The 23,211-nt window shown below is 44.7% G+C and overlaps 2 protein-coding genes across 2 annotated transcripts in view; one reads left to right on the top strand and one right to left on the bottom strand.

Moving 5' to 3' along the window:
• SEC24C (SEC24 homolog C, COPII coat complex component) overlaps window positions 1–23,211 on the top strand; it is a 93,621-nt gene that overhangs the window by 22,777 nt on the left and 47,633 nt on the right. The window lies entirely within an intron of this gene.
• Window positions 4,237–23,211, bottom strand: part of SYNPO2L (synaptopodin 2 like) — a 33,586-nt gene continuing 14,611 nt past the window's right edge. The window contains exons 3-4 of the mRNA XM_015866507.2: window positions 21,101–21,762; window positions 4,237–10,233 (exon numbers count right to left, since the gene is read on the bottom strand). Of these exons, the coding sequence (XP_015721993.1) occupies window positions 7,904–10,233; window positions 21,101–21,762 (2,992 nt within the window). The 3' untranslated portion in view covers window positions 4,237–7,903. The remainder of the gene's footprint in view (window positions 10,234–21,100; window positions 21,763–23,211) is intronic.

The raw sequence follows: 23,211 nt of genomic DNA, 5'->3' as shown, positions 1-23,211 counted from the left end.
TCCTCTAAATAAACCTAGAATCCAGTGGAGGAAAAGCAACACAGTGTTGTTTGCATTAGAAAGTCTTCAGCATGCAGAACTGCAAGCAAAATCGATATTGTCAGGATACAGACACTTTTTCTTTGTACAGCTGTTTCTTTGTGCACCAAATCAGTATAAAACTTCCCAAAGTGATCAGTGTGTTGAAAAGCAAAAAGCATTAAGATAGCGGTAACCTCTATCTGTGAGGAAGAAGTAGAGACATATGGGTACATCTGGCAATCTCCTAGTCTAAATTTTCCCATTTTCCCCTCACTTGTATCCACACCACTCATGTGTGCACCTCACATTGTGCCTGTAGCACAGCACTTACTCTTTTCCATTCACATCCAGAGTAACAGTTTTCTATTAGCTTCCCACTGTTCAAACAAGTGTTGCTTTCATCACTGAAACCAGCAGATACACCAGAATGACCCATGGGGGTCTATTTATTTTTGATAACCGAATAATGAACGTGATTTATACTATGAGGCACAAAGCTGAGAAATGCAGCTATCACTATATGGCACCTTCTTGTGACTGCTGGGACTATGTTAACTCAACCTCATCTTTACTTGCTTTCAGCAACTGTTTTCAGGCCATTTTATAGCTACTGCATTATTTTTCTAGTCATCTCCAGTACTTTCATGTGCACAAATCATACCTCCAGGAGACCAAATTCCTCTATCCCCATCCCAAAGTGCAAGAGACAAATGATGTTAGGGGCAAGGCAAATACAGAGAGATGTGGGACCTAAGAGTGCAGCTAGAGCATACTGAACAGAGCCAGAGCCTTGAACACATACGGAATGTAAGAGAGGATTTATCCATTAGCACGGCACCAGGAGTTGTAGGGTGATTTAGATCAAGCAGTCTTGTGTCTGACACTTAACCACCAAGGCACATCTTTAACTGAGATTCTCACCTCCTACTCTGTCTTCAGATAAAACGATATGTCTTCATTTTCAGTTGTCAGGCTGAGAACTAAATCCTGCTCCTTCCTTCTCTCTATGCAGTTTCCCTGGGAAATAGAAATACGTAGTTCAGTAATCTAGAAGCATCTTTGTTAGGCTCAGCAGAGACTGTGCTTGTGGTCCGCCATGATGCCAGGTTCAGCAGCTGAGTGGATTTTTCCATTGGTGATATTATTCCAATCTGATATCTCTGCCTCCAGTAATACCTGACTCTACTCCAGGCTCAAAGTTTTAAATCATTAGAAGACTTGCTTGATGAGTTGCATGGGTGTTTTTTGTTTCTCTTTTTGTTTGCTTTTCATTTGTGTTTTTGTTTGTTTCTTTGTGTTCCCTTGTTGTTTTTGTTTTTTCCCTTCCTGGACTGTGGTGAGATCTGGGGGCTAAATTCAGTCCTTGCTTGAGAATGGAGTTTCCATGTAGGTCAGCAAGGATAGCACGTTTCCTGCCTCCAGGACACTGCAGCACTTCAGAGAGGAGTTTTTAATCATACAAGGTACTGCCCGTATGTCACTGTGGCCACCTCCCTCTTTCCAAATATACCTTTTACTCAAGTGGCCTCAGGAACAGCCTGCACAAAGCATTGCTTTCTCTGACCAGCATATTCAACATTTATTTCTGTGTGCTGAGTTCCCATGTGCCTAATTTCAACCCATCTAACTTTTAATTGTTGATGTCTGTGAAATCGTTTCAAGAGCAGCAGATGAGATTTGTCTCATTAGGTAGTGCTGGATGAACATAAGTAGGAGCCAAGACAGAAATCCTCAGCAGGTCTGTCTCCTGAGCAGGTTTTGACTATGTAAAAACCAGGCAAGCAGAGTTTGTCTGACAAATAACCTCTACTTTTAATTTTCCAGGGATACAGAGTGGCCTTGCTCCTTTCCCTCCCTGGAGTCCCTGACTGGTATAAACTGAAAATCCTCATAAGCAGCAGATTTCAGTGTAACTTGATCTGTTCAAGAAGTTGCAAGACATTCAATTTGGGCTTTGGGGAGGAAGTTTTTTTTGTTTTGAAATAAGTCTTTTTATGTTATTTTATTTGGTAGTTTAAAATATGTATTATACGCTTAATCTCTTCCAATATTATGCAGACATTGGTTGTCAGTATTTTGTTGTAGCAACGCAATAGGAGAAATAGTTAACACCAGGCTCTCTCCTGCCACTACGTGGGCTAAATGCATGATGAGATTTAGGGCTGGGACAGAAATATGTAGGATTTGATCACAATGCTAGAGTGGGCGTTGGAATAGCTGCCGTAGCTGTGGGGTGTTCCTTGCTGGGCAGCCTGTTTGTCTGCGTGCTCCACGTGCTGTAACCCAGGAATGCCCTCCGTGCTGCATCAGGCCTCTCACTGCCAAAACTCCCTGGTATGAGGCTGGTCTTCTCCCCAGGCGTGTGGTACTAAGAAACGCCGTACGTGAGTGCCAAAACAGGATAGATTAGGAGGGAAGGATTTCTTAAGATTTTACACCCTCCGTATTTAACACCACATCAGGTGAATGCCAAAACGCCGGATAATTTGGAGAAGAACAGTGGCAACATCTAGTGGCCGTTGAAGCTATAGGTCTGTACTGCCAGCAAATAACCTTACTCTTCATATATTCTGCATACGTGCCTGGCATGCACTTTGCTGGACACTTCTCCTACCAACTAGAATGATTACTTGGAGGCAGGTATACCAACTAAGCACCTCAGTGCCTTCTTGTTTTAAAATACTGAGTAGCACGCTGAAGTCCACGTTCATCCCTAGCCTTCTGTGTAGCCCTTCAATAATCCTTTGGCTTTACTTTGGGTCAGTAAACTCATAGCTGGCTCCCCTACCACACTTGAAAGTCTGTTTTTCTGGCTCCTTCTGACATGACCTGCTGTGAGAAGAAATGACTCTCACTTGAGAAGGTTATAGAGGTTAACAGGGAATTTAATCAGAGCCCTGAACACAGCAACTGTCCTGCAATGTGTTAAACCATCTGGAATAGCTCATAATCCTACTATGTCAGCTTTATTAAGCAAAACAAGATGCAATCCTAATCTGTAGCCTGTGCATCTGTACACTTATTTCTTTGGGAACTGAGCTTCTGTTGGGACTTGAAGCTCAGTTTGGCATCAGAAGATTATTTTACTCATTTGTGCGTTTCCTATCCATGTATCAATCAGAAATACGCTGGATGGTTGCAAGATCCTCCTCCAGACCGCTGTGCAAGCAATTAATCTGAGAAACATCCATAAAATGATACCTATACCAGAGCCCAGTCTGCAGTCTGATCCTACAGCTGACCCCAGCATCCCCTGCAGGGCTCAGGAATTGCTGCTTGTGAGTGACATACATCTAGAAAAGAAGGTCTGGTAACACTTGTCCAGAACTGAGGACAATGAAACTCTGAGGACCCAGAAACTGAATAGACATTAACATGAATTGGGTTAGTGTTCGAGCTAGAGTCTATCCTTAGTGGGTTATGCTTGGCTTTCTGAATGATTGGATATTCTGATCTTTCAGTTAATAAGTTGAGTGGTTGTACAAGGTGGATTTGTATTTGGACTTCCTGGAGCTGACAAACTTGTTAATACCAGCTTTACAAACAGAGGATAGTAGAGGAATTCAGGCTGAGTCTGGGAAAGATGACTACATACATTTTAGGTTGTGCCAGGTGCTGTGCCCCATCCTTGCAGCGTTAAGATTTGGACTGATCTTTTGCTAGGATGGGATTGTTAAAAGCCCCAATTCTTAGGACAAAAGGAGTTTACAGGGCCAGTTTCACACTGACTCCTCCTTTCTGTTCTATAACTGAGACAAGAAGAGCTATTTGGAAAAGGCTCACAGCTGGCACCTCTGGGAATTCCTATCTGGATTTTTTTCTGTTGTGGACATAGTTCTCTAGGCTAGAGCAGAGGAGGATTATGAAAGTCTGTACTGAGAGTTAACAGGTACAGGCAGAGCTGATTTTAGTATCAGGCTGTGACAGCAACCTTAAGGAAATTTCTTTTTGTCTTACTAGTAAGTGAGTGCTTTATAACGTGTAGTACCAAAGTTCACATCTCACTTAAGTTTTTTGCTTGCATGGGATTTTTTTGATGTGTGGAAGCTTAAAGGCCAACTTAAGCCCAGGTGTTTTTGTGGTTGAGACTTCCCATAAGTTTTTGGATTCCTTATGTTCTATTGGCCTTAGAAGTTTGTGGTCATGATAAACTGCATGTGAGGTACACAGCACTTCCTTCTGGATTCCAAGAAAAGACGGTGACAATGCCACAAGTAAAGTGCATATCACAAGTTTATTCTTCTGCACAAACATATAGAAAGTGACTATAAATAGCAAAAAAAAAGACAAAACAGAAAAGGAAAATGTACTTCCAAAAACAGAGACACCAAATCTATTCACCTTTTGGGGTCACATCTGCCACCAGACAGTGCACTGCTGTGGAACTCCCATTTTCATAGCACTGATGAGTATCCTCTACAAAGAGGGCCTGGTGCCGGGTATTATAGCAGAAAGGGAGCAAATACAATCGGAGGAACAATCCTGGGTGGGTGGCACTGTGCTTGTGTCTGGTGATGTGTCTCCTCATCACATCAGTCTCTTCTGAGATATTTCCTCTCAGCTGCTGCAGGAACTTGAGGTTATCCCTGGCAAGTGTTCCCATACACTCAGAGGGAAGAGACTGACACTTCTGAAGCCAAGATAAATCCTCATAATTGCCATAGCAGCATGCTAGAGTGGAGGGATGATAAGCAGTTTTAAATCAGAACACACATAGATGTCTTCAGATGCTTAACTAGGGGATATTGGGGTATGGCCTACCATTGCAGCTCATAAATTAGCAGGTGGGAGCTAAAACTTGTCCAACAACTGTTTACATCTGTGCTTGTTCAACAGCTGTGGAATTATAAATTTGGAGAGGTTCAAGACAATTGTATATGGTTCAGCTGTGACCTAATAGGCAGCCACGTTAGTTTCATGAACAGACGCTAGCAGAGCTGCTTGAAGCCAGCAGTTGTGCAGGTTTCTTCCCTATAACTTAGCAGATGCATCTCAGTATTGGTTCTCACCTCACGTTACTTGCAGACACAGGCTTTGTTTGGGATACTCCACAAGCACTATAGGCCTCATCTGCAGCACCTTCTGCTTCTGCAGATCCTGCTCTGTCCTCAGCATAGGATAAGTAGCTTTCCTTCCAAACTTGGCTTTGAACCAAGAATGGTAGAGGTGAAATGCAGGATCCCCAGCCTCCTGATTCTTTTCCTTGCTCTGATGTTTAATATCAGTTCTCCAATCAGACCTGAATATTTTCCATCTTCTGTCCATTACTTATCAGAAGTGATGGGCTAAGTACAGTTATTCCACTCAGATCCTGTCATGTAACCATCCACAGTGTTTGGCCATCATTCACTCCCTTACATCAGTGTATCCCAGAAATCTGGAGAAGCGCCACCTACACACAGGCCAGATGCAATCTCACAAACATGCTAAAGCCAGACTTCTCTCTTTCTCTTTTTTCTTTTTTTTTTCCTTCCTTTTTTTTTTTTTTTTTTTCCCAGTGGCAAAATGAAACTCCTTAGATGCTCAGGCCCTGACAACTCTTGATCGTTAAGTCCATGAGAGACAGGAACTCTAGAGTAAGATTCAGAATTTCTGAGATTATTTCTTCACTGCAGAATTATCCTGAGCACCTTTTCTCTGGTCCACATAACCCCTCTTTTCACCTGAGTTCAGTGATACTTTCCACCAGGGCAAGCTGGTCTGTCTAAAGCTAGTGGCTAAAATCATCAGCCAGTGACAGCCAGCCAGTGCTCCACAAAAAGATTACAGACAAAGCTTTTGCAACACTACCAGCCCTTTAGATCCTCTCCATGGTTTTCCTAGAAAAACAGAAGACTTTCTTTGGGAAGAATCACAGAGATTTAGCTTGCTAAGTGCCTGGGAATTTTTCCTGACGTGATGGCAATGCAGGATGAGTGAGAAAGTAACAGTGCAAGTCAGGTTTTGTAGCGTGGCTGCTCTCCCTCGCTACAGTGAAGTGGATTCTGGTGGTCTGAGTTAACTCTGCAATGAAGACGTGTGCTAAGACCTCCCTTCTGGGGCCTTCCAGGAAGAAACAGCATCACCTCATCATTTGAGGTTGGCTGATCCCATGTCATACAACCAGTAGCATCCCTTTTCTTATTAACTCAGGGCATTCCCAAAGGTTTTCTCTCCATCCTCTCCCACAGCTGACAGTTTGCCTAGAGAGATGTAATTGCTGTTCTCCCCCTTCTCCAGCATGTTTTTCCTACATTCCATGGCCCCCAACAATGAACGCTGCAAACACAGGTCTGCAAAGCAAGCCCAGCCAGACTGTGAAATATTCAGAGACCTGGTAGAATTGTGTATTGCTTTTTCTTTCCTCTCATTCTCTCGCTCTCAAACTTGTCGAGGACTAGAGTTGCTAGTGAGATTCTCCAGCCCAATGTGTGGAACTGCTACAAAGGGGGAGAAAGGGCAGGAAAGCAAATGACAGGGATGTGTATAGACCAGAGCACATGATATGCACACGCACATGCAGAGAAACCCTACTAATACTCTGAATTCTTCCTTAGTAAAGGGAATGCATTCTTCTTATGTGCTATTGATCTAGCATGGGGCATTCAAAGAATAACCAGTCCTGTTTCCCCAGCACTGCCAGCAGATTGAGCTCTGTATGCATGTGTAAGAATGCAGATCCCCTGGGAATCTCAAAGCACTTCAGTTTTTATCAAATAATCTCATGGATAATTAAATCATTTAGTATGAAATTCCACTGGTGACTCCACTTCTCTGTCCCCCATTCTCCTGCTGAGACTATCTGTAAAGAGGATGTATTTTCCAGCTCAACAGAGCCAACAGAGGAAGTTTTATGTAATGAACCATTTCCAATCTAGCCATATTTCTGTCCTAAACTAAACAAAAAGCTCATGGGTAAATGCATATTCAATCCTGTCTCCTTTTAAAGGCAACTTTACCTTTTCCTACACGACCCTTCTTTATACTTACAGAATCTGTATCCTGTTCCAGTGGGACTAGTGCTTCAGGCCTTGCTTGGAGCCTACCAGCCACAGCCTGAGCTTAGCTTTGCTATTTAGGTATCTCCAAAATTTAACACTTCCTTCTGTGATTCCTTCAGCTTGTGGTAGCCTAGCAAGTCCATCCAAGGCCCCACTGGCAAACTGCTCCCAGATCTGACAGCTGTGTCAGCCAGATGACTCCCTTTCAACTCCAGCCCTGGTGACTAGAGGAACAGGCACCCAGAGTCATCCTCCTGCACAGTGCACACTGCTTCCTTGTGTGTGTGCAAACACTCCTGCTCTGCTCCCTTGCCTCCTTTCCCATGCCTCTCAGGAGGGGCATCAGGCAGAACTGTACAGGGCAGATCCCACTTCTCCTTTTGCTTCCCACTTACTGCTGTTCCGTGTGTGTACATGTGGGCATATCATAGTGTACAGACTGACAGGCTTTTAAAAAAACTGTTTTATGGGAAAGCTAGGACTTCTGCATTGGAATCCTTTCTTCCAGCAAGGCTTTTATCCCCTCAAGGCTCCTTCATTCAGAGCTGACTCCAAAGCCCTCAGAGGAAAATCACTTCACATCCTCATGTGAGACAACACATACAATTCACCTCTCCAGAGGTGGCCTTTGCTGCTGTATGTGAGTTCCCAGTCCTTGAGTACCACGCGTGCTGTCTCTGCACATTCTTCTTCCATCTGTAGCCACAGCCATAAGCTTTGCCATGAAGCTGCCTATCCAAGATCAAAGAGAGGTGAGGGGAGAGGGTGGTGCAGAAGGGGAGTAATTTTTTTTCTCTTTTCTTCATATTGTGTCACACCACCCCAATGTACTGAGCTGACAAGAAAGACAAAATGAGCACTACCTCTGCAGGGCCATGGATGGGATGGGAATGATGCCTGCCTCAGTGGTGGCCAAAGCTTGGCCTCCACACATTGGCCTGCATTCCTGTTCTGGCTGCTGAGAATTTGGGTCTGGCCACCTGAAACCGAGAGGCTGAAGCCGGGTTTGGGGAGGGCCCCAGGCTTGCCTGACCAAACTCTGGGGAACTCTGATATGGCTTAGGGGACTGGCTGAGCTCCATCTGGAAGGGTGCTGGTGTAGCAGGGGCAGAAGAAGCCATTTCTGTTCTCCACACCGGCTCATCCAATGTGGTAGCTGAGCGGGGCACAAGCACAGTGGGTGCCAAGCTGCTCGAAGCAGGCATGGGAGCAGGGGTGGAGAAGCGACGAATCTCCTGCGTCTTGGCTGTTTTCACAGGGACCTGCTTGGCTGCAGTGAAAGACGAGCTGGCCTGCTGGCCTGGCTGACCAGGAGACTCCTGAGTGCTGGAGCCTGGGGGATCCCCAAAACAGAACATGGCTGACTTTAATTGATAGGGCTGATGGTGCATGACATCAATGGCCTTGTTCCCTGACTTCTGACCAGGTGCCTTTTTCACTTTGCTCTCAGCCTTACTAGCCTGAGACTTGCTGGCAGCCAGAGGATAGAAAGGGGAATGCATCGGGTTGTAAGCTATCGGAGGCGGAGCCCGGATATTGGGTGAATATTTCCAGGATGAAGGCAGAGAAGGGGAAGGTGAAGGGGTCCTGGGCTTGGGCTCTGGCTTTGTTGCTGTCTCCACCACAAACTTGTCCATGCGGCTCTGGCGTTTGGCAAAGAGCTGTGCCCCCTTGCCTTTAAGCTGAGGCATGTCATGGGCCCCGTTTACCAGTCCAGCATCTTGCTGCTGAGGCTTAGGAGCCACTGGAGGTGGGGTCTTAAACTTGCGGCCTGAGGACTGCATGAAGTTGCAGGCCTCAGCACCCAGGCTGAGGAAATCCTCCTCAGGCCCAGACTCAAAGCCTGCCCCAGGGTGGTCACCTTTCGGCTTCTCATCCAGGTTCTGCACCAGAGACAGGAGCTCGGGGTTGGGTGAATTCTTCTTTTCCTCAACCTTACTGAACATGGGTTTCTTGTTGCCACGCCGGCGAGCCTCCTGCAGGATGCCTGTGCGGGGAGCTGGCACAGAAATCCTCTGCTCCCTGGAGGTTAAGGGCTCAGAAGGAGGTCGTGGTGTTGCTGCTGAGTTGGCAGAAAGCTGTACTGGCAGCGGGGAGGTGCTTACCGTGTGCTGTGCTGGAGTTGGGCTAATATACAAGGAAGAAGAGGCTGTTCCAGGGACTCGTGGCTGGGATGCTACAGAGGCCACCTCCCCTCCTGGCTTTGAGGGAGTTGACAGGACTATAGAGGCAGTGGATGTCCGCGCAGGGCTGGCAGAAGGCTTAGTCTCCGGAGTGCTTCCTCCAGCTCTTGGCTGTGATTCTAGTGGTGGTGTTGGCCTGCCTGGTGCAGTAATATACAGAGATGTGGAGGAACTCACTGGACCACGGTGTGTTGGTGCTGGGGCACTGGCAGGTGTTCCTGGAGCCAGAGATGAAAAAGGGGAGACCACCGTGCTTTGTCCACCAAGGCTTTCACTAGGTTTTTTGGGTGCAGATGGCTTGAAGATGACTGAGGATGTTGCTGGGCGCTGGCCAGAAAAACCAGGAGTGAAGGGCCGTGCAGATCTGTTGAACATACTCGTGCTTGAAGAGAAGGGGTCAGGTGTGCCTGGGGGCTGCGGGAAGACAGTGGGGCTGGGAGGAGCCAGGACCTGAGTGGGTGTGGTGGCTGGCATCTTGCTCGGCACTTGCACACCTTCCAGGTGGATGCTGAGGGGCACACTGGCTGTCTTCTGTGGCACGGGCATATCTCCATTCACCATGCCCGGCTGTGGCTCGGCAGCTGGAGTGAGCTGGGGGCTCCTCTGTGCAGGGACTTTCTCCACTGTGTACTTCCCTGCCCGTTCCCTCTGCTGCTCAAATAACCGTGCTCCTTTACCTGAGGCTTCACTCAAACCTTTTTGCTTCTCTTCTTTCTGTTCAGAGTCTGACTTGCACTTCTCAATGTCCAGATATGTGTTGTCCCAGTCTGAGTGATTTGTTAAGCTTCGGGCATCAGAGAAACCTTCCTCATCAAATTCAGACTCACTAGTTGGAAAAATTCCGTCTTCCTCCTCGTAGGAGCGGTCTTCGTCGACACTCCCAAAGCTCACTAACGTATATTTCTTAGCCCTCTGCCTGCGCTTCTTGAACATCAACACCCCCTTGGAGTGGGGGTTGGGTGCGTCTGTCAGCAGGGATGCAATGGTTCTGCACTTGGTTTTGGCTTCTTTCACGTTCTTCTCTTGGATGCTCTCGTGGCGGTGGAGCTCTGCAAGAGACAGAAAGACAAGCTCAGAGCACCACAAAAGGCTGGATGGGCAAAGATGGGCAGTGCAAACACTATCAGTAAAGTTTCTATGGGTGCAGAGAGATAACTGCCTTTGCTTCAAAGGATGGTTTCTGTTTTCTGGTCAGATCTGGGACTTTCTACTTCTGCAGCAGATGGACAAGAATCCCTGGCTGTATCCCAGGCTGTGCACACAGTGTGTCTTTGATCCGAGGAATTTGGAGCATTTACTTATCACCCTGAAGGTGGAGCCCCACATTATGCAGACCTTCCTCCTACCATATGGAGGATTCCTAGGAGCAAGCAGTTCCTCTAGGGGTCTGCCACCAGTACTGCTAGTTCAGATGTGTGTGTCCAACAGGAGTCATAGTTTTAAGGTGCTCAGCAGGAGCAGCCGGGGCCTGGGTCCTGCAATGCCAGCTGTAGTCTGTGTCTTGCATCAACACAGTGTGTAGGTCTGTTCACTGCTCCCTGCAGCAGCCTTGAAGCAGCAGGAGGCATGCTTTCACCCTTGCTACAGTCCCTTGCTTGTGCCCCAAGCCCAGCAAGGAAGCAGATCATTTGCTCCTGAGCAAGAATCCCAGACCTCTATGACTGATCAGCCAGCCCAGAAGGAATCTACTTACACAGGCTTGCCTGGAAAAGCTGACACCTGTTGGGACACTGGCATGAAAGTGCAGGATAATCGTTTTCCATCTGCTCTGCCAGTCCAGTGGACAGCAAAGCCCCAGGGAGGAACACTGTGTTCTTTACCCCACATATAGGGAAAACAGGGTATGAGCAAGATTCAACAGAAAACCAAACTCGGCTACCCTAAGGAAAGCCTGTACTTCCCTATCATTGGTGTTCAAGTGACAGAAATCAGCACTAATCTTGCAGAGAAAAAAAAAAAGTTGATCAAAACCAAGCTGTAGGATAATCTCCAGTTTCTTTCATTTTATCCTTTTCCTTACTCCCATTGTCTTTTCCCCAGCATGGTAGTACAGATGAGAAATCCACCCACTGCCTGCCTCTGATTGTCAAAAAACCACATCACCTTGTCCAGCCTTTTGACTGCTTTATCTCAGAGCACTCATTCACTGGGGACAAGCTAATGCGGCAGAGCTACTTGCATTGGGTGTCAGCAGTGGGAGAGGAAGTTTAGCTGGGAAGGACACAAGTTTTCCTGAGGGCTGCAGATATCCCCCAAAACCTGGCTAGGTGCTACGGGTGTGATAGGTTCTATACTGCATTAGTGTAACCACAGCAAAAAGAGCTTCCTCTCGTACTTCATGTTGAAAATAAAGTGTTGATTTGCAGAGCAGCCATCCTTGCAGAAGCTTTAAATAAAGACAAAGGAAGACTGATCTCAAGGCTTGCAGCCATTCACAGCACATGCTGCTACCCTGTGATTTCAGCAAGGACACCTGTATGGTTTGAGATTACTGCAGCTGGATGCTCAGTCCACTCCTTCCCTTTGCTCCCAGAAAACTAGAAGAAGCCAAATCAGTTCTGGCCTGAACAAACGGTTCATCATTTACAGTTACACTTGGAGTGTAAAAGCTCTCTGCAAAACTTTCCTTACATATTGACTCTGCCTTGCTGAACCAAGACTAACAGTGTCCAGGATTTTGTGGAGACTTAGTGCTATTCAGGGCAGTTGTGTACTTGCCTCAAAGATCCACTGTCCATGATGGAAATGAATTACAATTCCTGAAGGTCTGTCTACTCCACTTAGAAATCTGCATGCTTGTGCCAGGGGAGGCTGGGGGTTCCCAGTGGAGGAAACAAGAGAGATTTCTTTCTTTCTACAAGCATCCAGTTCCTACACCTCACCAGGCCTGTATTTTGCTTCTACATTTACAAAGAGGAAGAGCATTGCTACAGAATTTAAATCACATTCAGACTACCTAAACTCTGTGCGAGTGACTCACAGGAGGATACTGTGCTTGGGAGCTAAGCGCTCAGGAGCTACACCATCCAAAGTGAGTGTCTGAGCCCCTATTGACAGCAGTGCACTGTGAAAGGGCTCAGCTCTACAGTGTGGGCTAGCAAATACTGTAGATAGTCTGGCTTATGCCTCTACCAACACTTGGGCCAGGCTCAGCATTAAAATCTACATACAGCTTCCCTAGGATATTGGTCTGAACTACTCTATGTTCTCAAGCAGCTGGAAACTGAGGCCCTCTAGGACCTAAGACTTGCTTCCCTTTTCTTCCTACTTTCCTTCTTATCAAGGCTAAAGCGCTGAACAAATTACAGCCATTCTCCCAACAGAAAAATGATCACGGTATTCAAGCTACAATCTCTTACAATGGTTTAAGAAAAAAACAGAATCTTCCTGAGATGACTTATTGAAGAAAAATAAGAAGAGTGAAAGCTGAACAGAGAAATGAATGGGGAACAGGCAGGTGTGGAAGTGGGAGATGAGAGGAGGGAAGAGGAGAGCAGAGGAGAGGAGGAGGAGAGGAAGAGGAGAAGAAGAGGAGAAGAAGAGGAGAAGAAGAGGAAAGGACAAAATGAAAAAGAAAAAAAAAAGAAAGAAAAATGAGGAGACATCTGTACCTGCATAAGGCTGATCCAAGCTTGAGAAGTCAGAGTCCAGACCTGGAGAGCTGGGCATGTCACAAAGCCCGTTTAACTCACAGCTCCCCATAAACAGAGAGAAGCAAAGCAGCTTCCTGCTGGACCAGAACCAAAAACTCTGAGGTGTCCAAGCCCTTTGCTATCAGTTCCACAAGCCTTTTAAAGCCTCTCTTTTGTCTCATAGGCATTGCTGCCAAAAGCCATGAGGTCACTTTGTCTATTTTTGTCTTCTTAGTTTCATCACTTAGTAGTGTGATGGACATTGTCACCTGGCACTTAGGCATTCTCCCTTTTTCTTCCTCCCTCCAATCCCTGGGAAAATATCCTGTTCTTTTCTGTCTTAAAATAAGAAAATGTTCTCCCTGTTCTCACTGCTTCTGTGGTGCAAGCTTCAGGCTAGAAACTGTTTCTAACTGGTACTTCCATGAACCCTTCAAACAGATGAGGTTAACACACATCCAGTGCAGCAAAGTAGAGAAATCCACTCAGGAGGAAAGAAACTTTCCTCCTTTGAAACCCACAGAGAGCACCCAGCTTCAGGAAAATGTAAGGAACAAAAGATAAGGAAAGGCTTTCTTTTCCTTTGTATATCAATTTTGTTCCACATCTGAAGAGCATCAGCTTATGATACTGGTTCCTGTTGTACGCCAGGACTAAGAGACATTTGACAGATGATCATTAGGAGATCCTAATCTCCTAATCTATATGCCTCTAGTGAAGTGTTCAACTGAATTAGAATGGCAAAGGCTGTCACCTATGAGAAAAAGTGTGGCTATGCTCAGGGAGAGTGATAAAGGGTTTGGGGACCAAGTGTTTTGGCAGTGCCATTCAGAGCTCCAGCACCAGAGACTGAGAGGTGATGAAATACAAGGTGATGATAGTAAGAACTGGGGGGGACAAAGAAGAAGGGAATAGAGAGTGCTGGGAATCTACAAATCTCTGAGAACACCATCTTGAGTGTTAGTGAGTCCAGAGAAAGGAAGGTCTGACCATAGAGTCATAGAAATATTAAAGTTGGAAAAGACCTCTAAGATCATCTTGTCCAAACATCCACCCGCTGCCAACATTGCCCACTAAGCCCTGTCCCTCAAATGCCACACGATGCCTCCTAAAGTCCATTTGCCATCGCTGAATGCCAGGGATGACGATTTCCTCAGGCGGCGTTATTGTAATAGAGACATGTCATGCCTCAAACAAGGTTTTTTCAGCAAAAGCAGTGAAGATGAATCTGTTCCTTCTTCTCTGATTAGTATTTATATATACAGGGATACAATCTCTTTGAGAAAACCTTGTTGAATCTGATATATATAATATGCAACTGGAAATCAAAATATAGCTCTGTAGTGCTGAAAAAAAAATATTAAGAACATTCAAATGGAATAGATAAGACAGTAAACAGGAAGATTATGAAACTTTCCTGAATTATGAAGGAAAATTTCTACAGAAAACATTTTGTTAACTTCTAACTCAAATTTTGTCCAAAGGTCTGCTGGAATAATCCACAAAAAACAAATCTATTAGCCAAAGCCTATAAAGATTTTTCTTTGCCCTAACTTAACTAAAGCTCACTGAAGAGGAATGAATTAAGTTACTAATTACAGGAAAAAGAAGCACAAAAACCATACATTTTTTCAGGATAAGGACCCATTACAGAATTTTAATGCATACTCGTGAAAACTACCAAACAAGCAGATTTTAACCATGTCAAATAGTGTTTGTTTTCACTAGGAAATTTTACTACTAAAGACCAAATTCTAGAAAAGTCAATACCACTGAAAATATGGATGCTGCTAATTTCAGAGATCAAAAGAAGATTTATGTGCTGTGAAATTCTACTTTGCCTACAACCTTTTCATATGGGATCAACTAGAATTTTATTCTTCCAGCTATTTATGTTAGACAAGGTCATTTTTCCATAGCTAATGTTGCAAGTATCTCAGTAAGTCACTGGAGGATACAGACATTTCATGCTCTTCATACCTGGAGTCCTTTCAAAATAAGATCTGAATAGGTTATATGGGCTTTCCAAGTATATCTCTCTCAAAAGCCAGTCTTTAAAGTAATGCCAATGATTGAATTGCAAAGAATAAAGAAGGAGATTATATATTCCTTTAGTTAAAGGTTGTGGTGTAACTCTGGGACACAACATTTATTTCTCTTTCTTGTATTTTCACATACTTTTATCACATAAGCTTTGCAAACTGTAAAGCATAAGTACTGGCTTTGCCTCCAGTTTAGCATGTTACAGACATTCAGTCTCACAACATTTAAGTCTATCTATCAAGATTTTAATATATAGTTTAGCACTTAGCACTAACACTTAGTGTTAGTCTCATGGTATCCTGCTGGAGATCTGAATAGTTTGTTCACTCAAAAAAATCTCCCTTAGATGATAGAGAGTTTGTGGTTGGTTTTTTTGTTTGTTTGTTTTTTCTTTTCCTGAGCTGGATGGAAATGTGTCCTCAGTGCAAAAGGCAGCATATGTGGTCAGCATTCCTATGCTGCCACCTCACTCTCAGGCCCTGGATATTCCCTATACAGTCTTCTACAACGAGAGTACCAGGACAGCACCTGTTGAATGTACTGCATTTTGCATTTTTAGCCTGACCTAAGAAAGGTTTATGCAGTCATGCTTTATGTCTTCTGATCTATCTGATTCACCCTAGTAGCTTTTGAGCCCATTTGTTAATTTAAGTCCAGACTCACAAAGATACAAAGCTCCTCTGTGTTTACATGAAAAAAGTTGACTGGACAGAGACAGATCCCACCATAGGAAGCAGAAACCCTGAGTGAAATCATAATTGGGCACCAAAAAAATGAAAAATACACAAAGGATTAGGAGTTCCCATATGAGAATCATCAGGCAGACTTGCATCTCTTACAGAATGAGATATCAAATCTGAGACACAAATGGAAAGGACACCAGGGTCTGTTAATTCTGCTGCTCACAAATTGTTTGATGTCTGACAGGAGGATAGTACTGATTCATCATCTCTTCATCCTTCAGTGTTTCCTGCGTGCACATGGTAATACAGAGAAGCGTATGTTCACCATCTGTGCACTTGATTAATCCTGAACAACGCGTTATACATTCTTATTATCTAATTGATTTTAGTCCATTTCTGCAACCTGCCAAGCTCCCACCTCATTCTAAAAACCCAGCCTTCCACAAGACATCTATATATATCTTTCATGCTTTATGACATCTTCTAATTAATACATCATAATCTCTACTCAGTCCTCAGACCATCCATTAAAAATGGTATTACTGCCATCTGCTATTACTGCTTGATAGGTAGAACACATTCAAGAGAAATATTTTAAAAGCGTCACTAGGAATAGTTTGCTGTTTAAAAGCAGATACGAAGACCTGGGAACAATTCTGATTTCCTCAATCCAGGTAAACCACCTCCCATCCCAATGTCCCCCACGCACCTGGGTTTCTGAGGGAAGAAAGAGTAGAAGAAAGCTGCAAGGAGTCAGAGCCAGGTCCCAGTTCTGAATAACAGCAATTTAGTTGCTGCAGGTTGCCCCACAGCACATGCTGCCTGTTCTGTCTAGGTACAGCCAGAACACAAGATCCTCTAACAGAAGAGAGGAGGGTTGGGATTTTTAATCATCTGTCTTTTCACCAGTCATATAACATTGAGGTGGAGAAGACATTTGATTGACATATGTTCATGTTCAAAGCTCTATGAGTGAAAATATAGAGGTAGTCCCGCTGGATTTAGAAGCCAAGTGAAACACTACTACCAACTTAGCCAATTAGCTAACCTGACATCATGAGCCATTAATAGTTATGTTTTCTGTTCTATTCTTAGCCAATTGTGTAGTCACCTTACAGTAGTCCCATTTCATCCATATTTCTCTACTTGGAAAAGTCATGTGGAACCATATCAGATATCTTACAGAAGTCAACACATGCTGTATCCACCTTATTTCTTTAGCCACAAAGTATGTTACCTTACCAAACAGGTCACTGACTGCTTTCTTTTTTTCGTTTAATTACTGATCATTTTGTTTTCCATTAAATGTGTTCCAAATAGTTATTTCATTCAGGTAACCAAAGCTAAGCATTTATTAGTCATCACCAAACTCCATACCTACAAGAAGCATGACGTTCTTGGTCTTTTTCCCTGAGTCTCTACCTATTGTTCTGAAGTACTAACCAAGAGCTGAGGGCTATTCTGATACAGTTTTCAGTAGTTCATTACGTTTTACTTCTGGAGAGAGTAAGATTCAGACTTGTCCTTTTCAATATACTCAATATATCAAGATACGCTGAATCTTCCCCTTATTCCTGCTTCCCTTTGCTCTATACTAAGGGCCAGTTGCTTGGTTAACATAAGCAGTAGGTATGCTTATGGCAGTAAACCTTTACAGATTTCACAACACACTGTTCTATCTTCCTGTGATGGATTAAAGGAAAACTGAAGAATGATATTTGTCAGATAGATGTTTTTCTCCTCCCTACCATTAATTTTCTCTTATTGAACAATGACCCCATTATTTAACTGCCCTTTGTCAAAGTCCTTTTATGACCCGCCCTTTTATGCCTTGCTCTCCCACATCACTATCATTTTTTCTCATTCCATTATTGCCACTAAGTAGTTTTACCTACTTGTCCCCACCTTTTCAGTAAGTCCCATGTCACTTCAGATCTGATGAAAACAACACTGGACAGGAAGAGAGATTCTTATTGCCTTTTTGCATTATAATTTCTTCCAATTACACTCTGAAAATCCTGGAACCTAGCAATTATTGGGCAATTTCTGTCTGCCCAAGCAGCTATTGCATCAACCATGAAAATAAAACCTCTGTGCTTGTGGTAGAAGAATATAAGCCAAAGGTATAAGCTCAAATGCCATACTTAATCCTAACGCTGAATGAACAGTGTTCCAGATGCACTGCATTTCTTTCACTGCTGTCTTTCTTATTAAATGCATTTGTAAGCAAAGGCAGCAAAGGAGTGTGACTAGATTGCACACACCAGTGTATGTAAATTGATTTCCCTAGTGAAGGCAATTTCCAGGTCAATGCATGATGAAGTGAGATCAGACTCTTCATCAGTGATTCACCCATGGAGGTTTTTGTCCTTGTTTCCTTAGTGGTTGGCTGCTCATTGAGTAGCAAGGACCAAAGGTTATTCAAAATTGCTTCATACTGCAAGAAGCAAGCTCCCTGTAAGATCAATAGTGCAGGTGATTAATTTTACGCTCCCAGGCCAAGCAAACTGTTTTTTTGCTCTACTTCTAAACAGACAGGATGGAGACCTAAACTTTCGGGTCTTCTACACTGCACTGAATTGCAAAATGAATAAGTTAGTCTACCAACCATGGAACTGCAATTATCAGTCACAGTTGTTGAAGGTGAAAGCCAAGTAGAAAATGTGGTGCAGTAAGTTCAAACTGCCATTCAGATACTTTATCTTCACAACTCCTGTGACCCGTATGTATTGTAACAGGCTGATAGCTGGCTTGTTGCTCTCACATTCTCTGCAGAGAAATGCGACTACTCTGTTAGCAGAGGTAATCTGTAAGACCCTCCAATGAACAGGCAACTTATAAATAAACATCCCATCTCTTCAAGTGGTGCTGCTGTACATCCGCTTCAAACAAGAAGGATTTCCTTTTCTGATACAGAATGTAGCAACTTTGATTAATCTACTCCTGCAGTCAGGCCCATATAAAGCAGAAGAGGAAGTTTCCCCCCCCATTCTTCCCTCCCTTCCCCTGCCGCATATGGAAAGGCTCTTGAGTCCTAGGACTTAAAAATAGTCCAGTGGATAAGTTTAAATTGAGATATTTTGAAGCACTTCTTGCACTGACACAAATTCCTGTGTGACAGCAAGTTAGGACCAGACTGCTGTCCTGGTATGCTTGTCTTCTGACAGCAACTGGTATCTGAGCCCATTGCACCTGAGACACAACTGAAGATTGAGGGTGAGAATACAGTGTACCTTAAAGAGGAGAAGCAGCTCTGACTACAGAAGGACCTCAGGCCTTGTTATATCTTCCTTTCTTTTTGTATTATCCAAACTGCACAGAAATCATATCAGGTGGAATCTGGGCTGGCCCTTTACAATGAGGATAAATGGAGATCCTGAAGATACCCAGTTTTTCCATGGATTAATTTATTTAAAATGAGCAATATTTTTTCTTTAGTGAAAAAGAAACAAATTTCCAGTTTTTTTTATCCAGACTAGGCAACATACTGGTTATTCACAAGTATGAATGCCCTCCTGTATTTCATTCGAAGTACAGCAAAGAGTCTCCCTTTGCTCGTTGTTTTCTTGCTCTCATGAGCAAAGCATGAAGGTGCACAGTAGCTACTGGGTAGCAATGAAAACTGAAATCTTATTATCTGTAGGGCAAGTTCTCCACACTCTGAGGGTATGCAGCTCCCCACTCTACCTCATCAGTCTCCATCAGCAATACTCTGAGTTTTGAGTAGCATGTCGGAGCTGTGTGTCCTGTGGGGAGCTGGGACGATATAAGTGCTTATCCCAGACTTTGGGGGAAAAAAATGGGTCAATTACAATATGCAAATTGTGATAGGGCAAGAACTTTGGAAAGAGACAGGCCCAAACCTGTTGCCTGAAGAGACTCTCAGCCATTACACCTTTGCTAGGACAGGAGAGCTCCAACACAGCAGCTGACTATACACAAGACATCCTAAGGCGGTACCACTAGCTGCTGCTCCCCCCTCTCTGTGTTTCTTTTGTTCCATCTCATCCTCTACCAAATCCTGGTTCAGGCGGTTTGTAATTGCCACTACACCGTGTTCTGCTCGTGGGGTCAAACTGTTGGCTATGGTGAGCTACATTTGTTTTCTGTTACTGCTGTTCAAAGCAGGCATCAGACAGCAGTGTCACCTCTGGCATAAGGACACCCATAGCCAAAGATAATCCAGAAGGAGGACGAGGGGTGGAGGGAGTAATAGGAGAATAAAATACTATCTCAGTCTCTAATATTTCTAGGAACCCTACCTCTCTCTGGCAATGCAGTTGCATCACCTTCTGCCATGGGGTATTATTTTGCCATCAGAAATGTTCTGCATTGAATACCTGGCTTTCCTGGGAGCCTTCTGTGCTGACACTATCCATGGAAATAAGCCTTGATGTAAAGCATTTGCTCATCCACTGCTAGGACTATCAGATGGCAGGGAGCAGCTGAACATGCCTTTCTCACCATTCACCTCATGCTTGCACATTATTCAAGTGGGGAAAAAATAGCTCCATCGTCAGTGAGGCTGAAACTGCTGCTTTCTTTGCGCTTCCAGGGAAAGTGAATGTTATAGACTAGGAAGATCTACTACAAGGCACCAAATCAGTTGTATTGCCGAGCAAGGCCTGATATAAAGCACTCAATTGAGTCTGTCCTCAGCGCAGAGCAGAGCAGAAAGCCAGTGCCCTGCCTGCAATATGCAGCCTAGATTTGATAGTTACCTCTAAAGGACCAAGAAAAAGAGAGAAGAGTGGCATAACAATGGCTTTGAAACATTATCTGGTCTCAGGAAAAGATGTCTAGTGTTGGAAGCACAGAAATAGAAGTTAGAATCTGTGTGTTTCATCTCTGATTCAGTCTGGTAACTTTTCTATGTCTCAGTTTCCCAGTCTGTTTCACAATTAAGTCAGTTTTTTGAAACCGGCTTAATTTCTAGGCTCAGAGAAGTATAAGTTCATCATTTGAATAAGTGAGATACTTGTGTGAAAAAACAAGTTATTACCTTGTATTTGATATTAGCCACTGCGAAGTCAAATAACATCTTACTCTGACATCCTGTTTGAGTTTGAAATACCATATGTAGCAGAAACCAGGAAAGATATTAACAACTGAGGTCACTTTCAGATCCATCACCCAAGTAGTACACTAAATTTTTCAGTGTTTTATTTCACTTGGAAAGGTCTCAAGAGACACCCACCCTGCAAGGAACTGTCACATTAACTGATTTACCAGCTCCTGCCTATATTTGCTGTCAGTACCTGAAGTAGATTGATTCTACCCTAGCTACTGCATAGCTGATCGTATGCCTGAAGCTCCTGGAAGAGACTCCAAGACCCTCAGCCCTTTCTCTCACATAGTGCTTGGGATATCCTGGGTGATCCAGACCCCAGTGGCAAATGTGCAATGGGAAGCTCCTGTCTCTGCAGGTTCGACTTGGCTCTTGCTTCTTCAAAAGCTAGAGGAGCTAACCCCCTTGACATTTGCAGGAATTAGGCTTTTGGAAGGAGATCAAGCATAGGAAGAGGGCAAGGATGGGTGGCAAGGTGCAGAGGACTTACTAGCCTGCTTGGCTTTCTCCGTGTATGTGGTGGTTAGATCTTCATCAACTGGGTGCTCCACTGGCCCCACCATGGGGATGAGATGGCGCTCCGCTCGGATAGCCTTGGTGGCATGGGGGAGGAGCATCGCTTCTGGAGAAGTCTCACGACCCTCTGCTGAGGATGGCCGCAACTGTCCCTCACTCTCTGAGAAAGGGGTGTCTGCACGGCTGCCAGGTGGACAGGCAATCTCTCTCTTGGCAACCCCACTGCAGCTGGCCTCCTTGGCTTCCTCCTGCATGGCAGCCTCTGGCAAGCTCTCATAGCCGCTCTGCTCAGACAGGGACACCTCGTCCTGGGGCACATCTGCTTTGCTGTTGGTGCTGTCTGGCGGGGAGCGCGGGGACTTCTTGCGAGCCCGGCGGTGCTTCTCCTGGGCCACATTGTCTGCATCACTGTCAGTCTCACCATAGTAGGCCTCGCTATCCGGTGGGGAGGTGAGGCTTTCCAGGTGCCTCTGTGGCCTACGGGGCTGTGAGGACTGCGTGGTGGCTGGGGCTCCTGCTGCACCTGAGCTCAGGAGCTGCGCCGTCGGACTGAGTGGGGATGGTGGGGAGAGCACTCGCTGCCCTGGGGAAGGGGAGCGCTGAAGCCGTGGGCCGGTCTGGTCCCCACCAACTGCCCTGTGGGGAGAAGGAAAAGCAGTGAATGAGGTCTGTTTGGTGAGGGGAGCTGGAAGGAAACTGCATGTGAGGAGAGAGCCTGCTGGACAGGGAAGGATGGGCTGGTGTTTCAGGTGTCTTTTGTGTGAGACAGATATCTGCAGTGCAGTTGTTAAGGGCAGACTCATCTCTGACATCAGCTGTGTGCTCTCATCCCAAGTTTCTGTTTCAAGACCTCTTTGAAAACCAAGTCTTAAACACTCAAAATCAGTTTGATTCTGACCCACAAAGCTGAGGTGGGAAACTTCTTTCCCATGCCAGAATCCCCTGATTCATTAGAATTATAAAGAAGCCCCAAGTATCTGCCTTCTGAGCACACTTATTGGGAAGCCAGGCAGACAATATTGCCTCTGTAAAGCTGTGGAGTTCATGATACCAACTGTTCGTTATCCAGCCTCTGAACTGTGAAAAATTTATATTCATGTCAGATATAAACATTGGCAGAAGCTCACTGTGGGGCAATTCTCCTGACAGTTTATTTATTTTAATAACATTTGTATTATGAACTCATACCAGGGAGAAAATGCAAAGCTCCCCAGGCAAAACAGAGATGTTCACAGAATCACGGGATCGTAGGGGTTGGAAGGGTCCCCCAAAGATCATTGAGTACAACCCCCCTGTTCTTTCTCTTCTTTAAATACGTAAACAGATAACTGAAAAGCATTACTGCTTATAAGGTATTTTCTGTTGTTCTGCACTATCTATTAAGGTCTCAGTCTTTCTCTTTACAAACATCCCCCAACAGAAATGCACACATGACTTGCATGACCTTGTCTTCCAGCTACCTGGATTGTGCCTGTGAATATAGATATGAAGTGTTAATAAAGATGTGATGAGAAAGCAATATTTGATTCGTTTTCCACTACTCCAAAATGAAGCCAACTTTATTCATTGGTTACGTAATTCTCAAGCCATCCGATGCTGGCTCCCAGAGGGCTGATCCATGCACCCTGCAAGAAGCTTGTCACTTCGCTAATTCAAAGTGTGCTGATTTTGGCCCAAAGAATTTGCCTAGGCACCTGTTGGTTGCAGATGGGCTCCAAAGGGGTGAGATAAGGCCTTGGCTAGGGACCAGGTGCTATTTTGGCCACCTTGTTCAGGGCTCACTCATCCCAATTCATCACAGTCGACTGACAGAGTGAGCACATCAGAAGGCACCAGCACCTTCCCTATAGCCAAGGGAAGTAGCCTACATGCTCCTGCTTTGCTTCCTTCTCTGAGCACTGCTCTCCTTGGCCCCCAGTGTACAGATGCCAGCAAGCAGGGTGGTTCTCCCTTCCCTTTGCTCACAGTACTCTGCTTCCTCAGGGCTGCAGAGAATTACATCTCCCAGATCCCTTCACAAGGGTCCTTTTTCCTGAGGGCAGCTTTTGTTTTGGTGGTAGTGTGAACTCGTTAGGCCCTCACACA

This window comes from Coturnix japonica, chromosome 6 (genome assembly GCF_001577835.2).
Source record: "Coturnix japonica isolate 7356 chromosome 6, Coturnix japonica 2.1, whole genome shotgun sequence".
NCBI classification, from domain to species: Eukaryota; Metazoa; Chordata; class Aves; order Galliformes; family Phasianidae; genus Coturnix; species Coturnix japonica.
The sequence above is the reverse complement of the archived record's forward strand: the minus strand, read 5'-3'. Positions and strand labels throughout refer to the sequence as shown.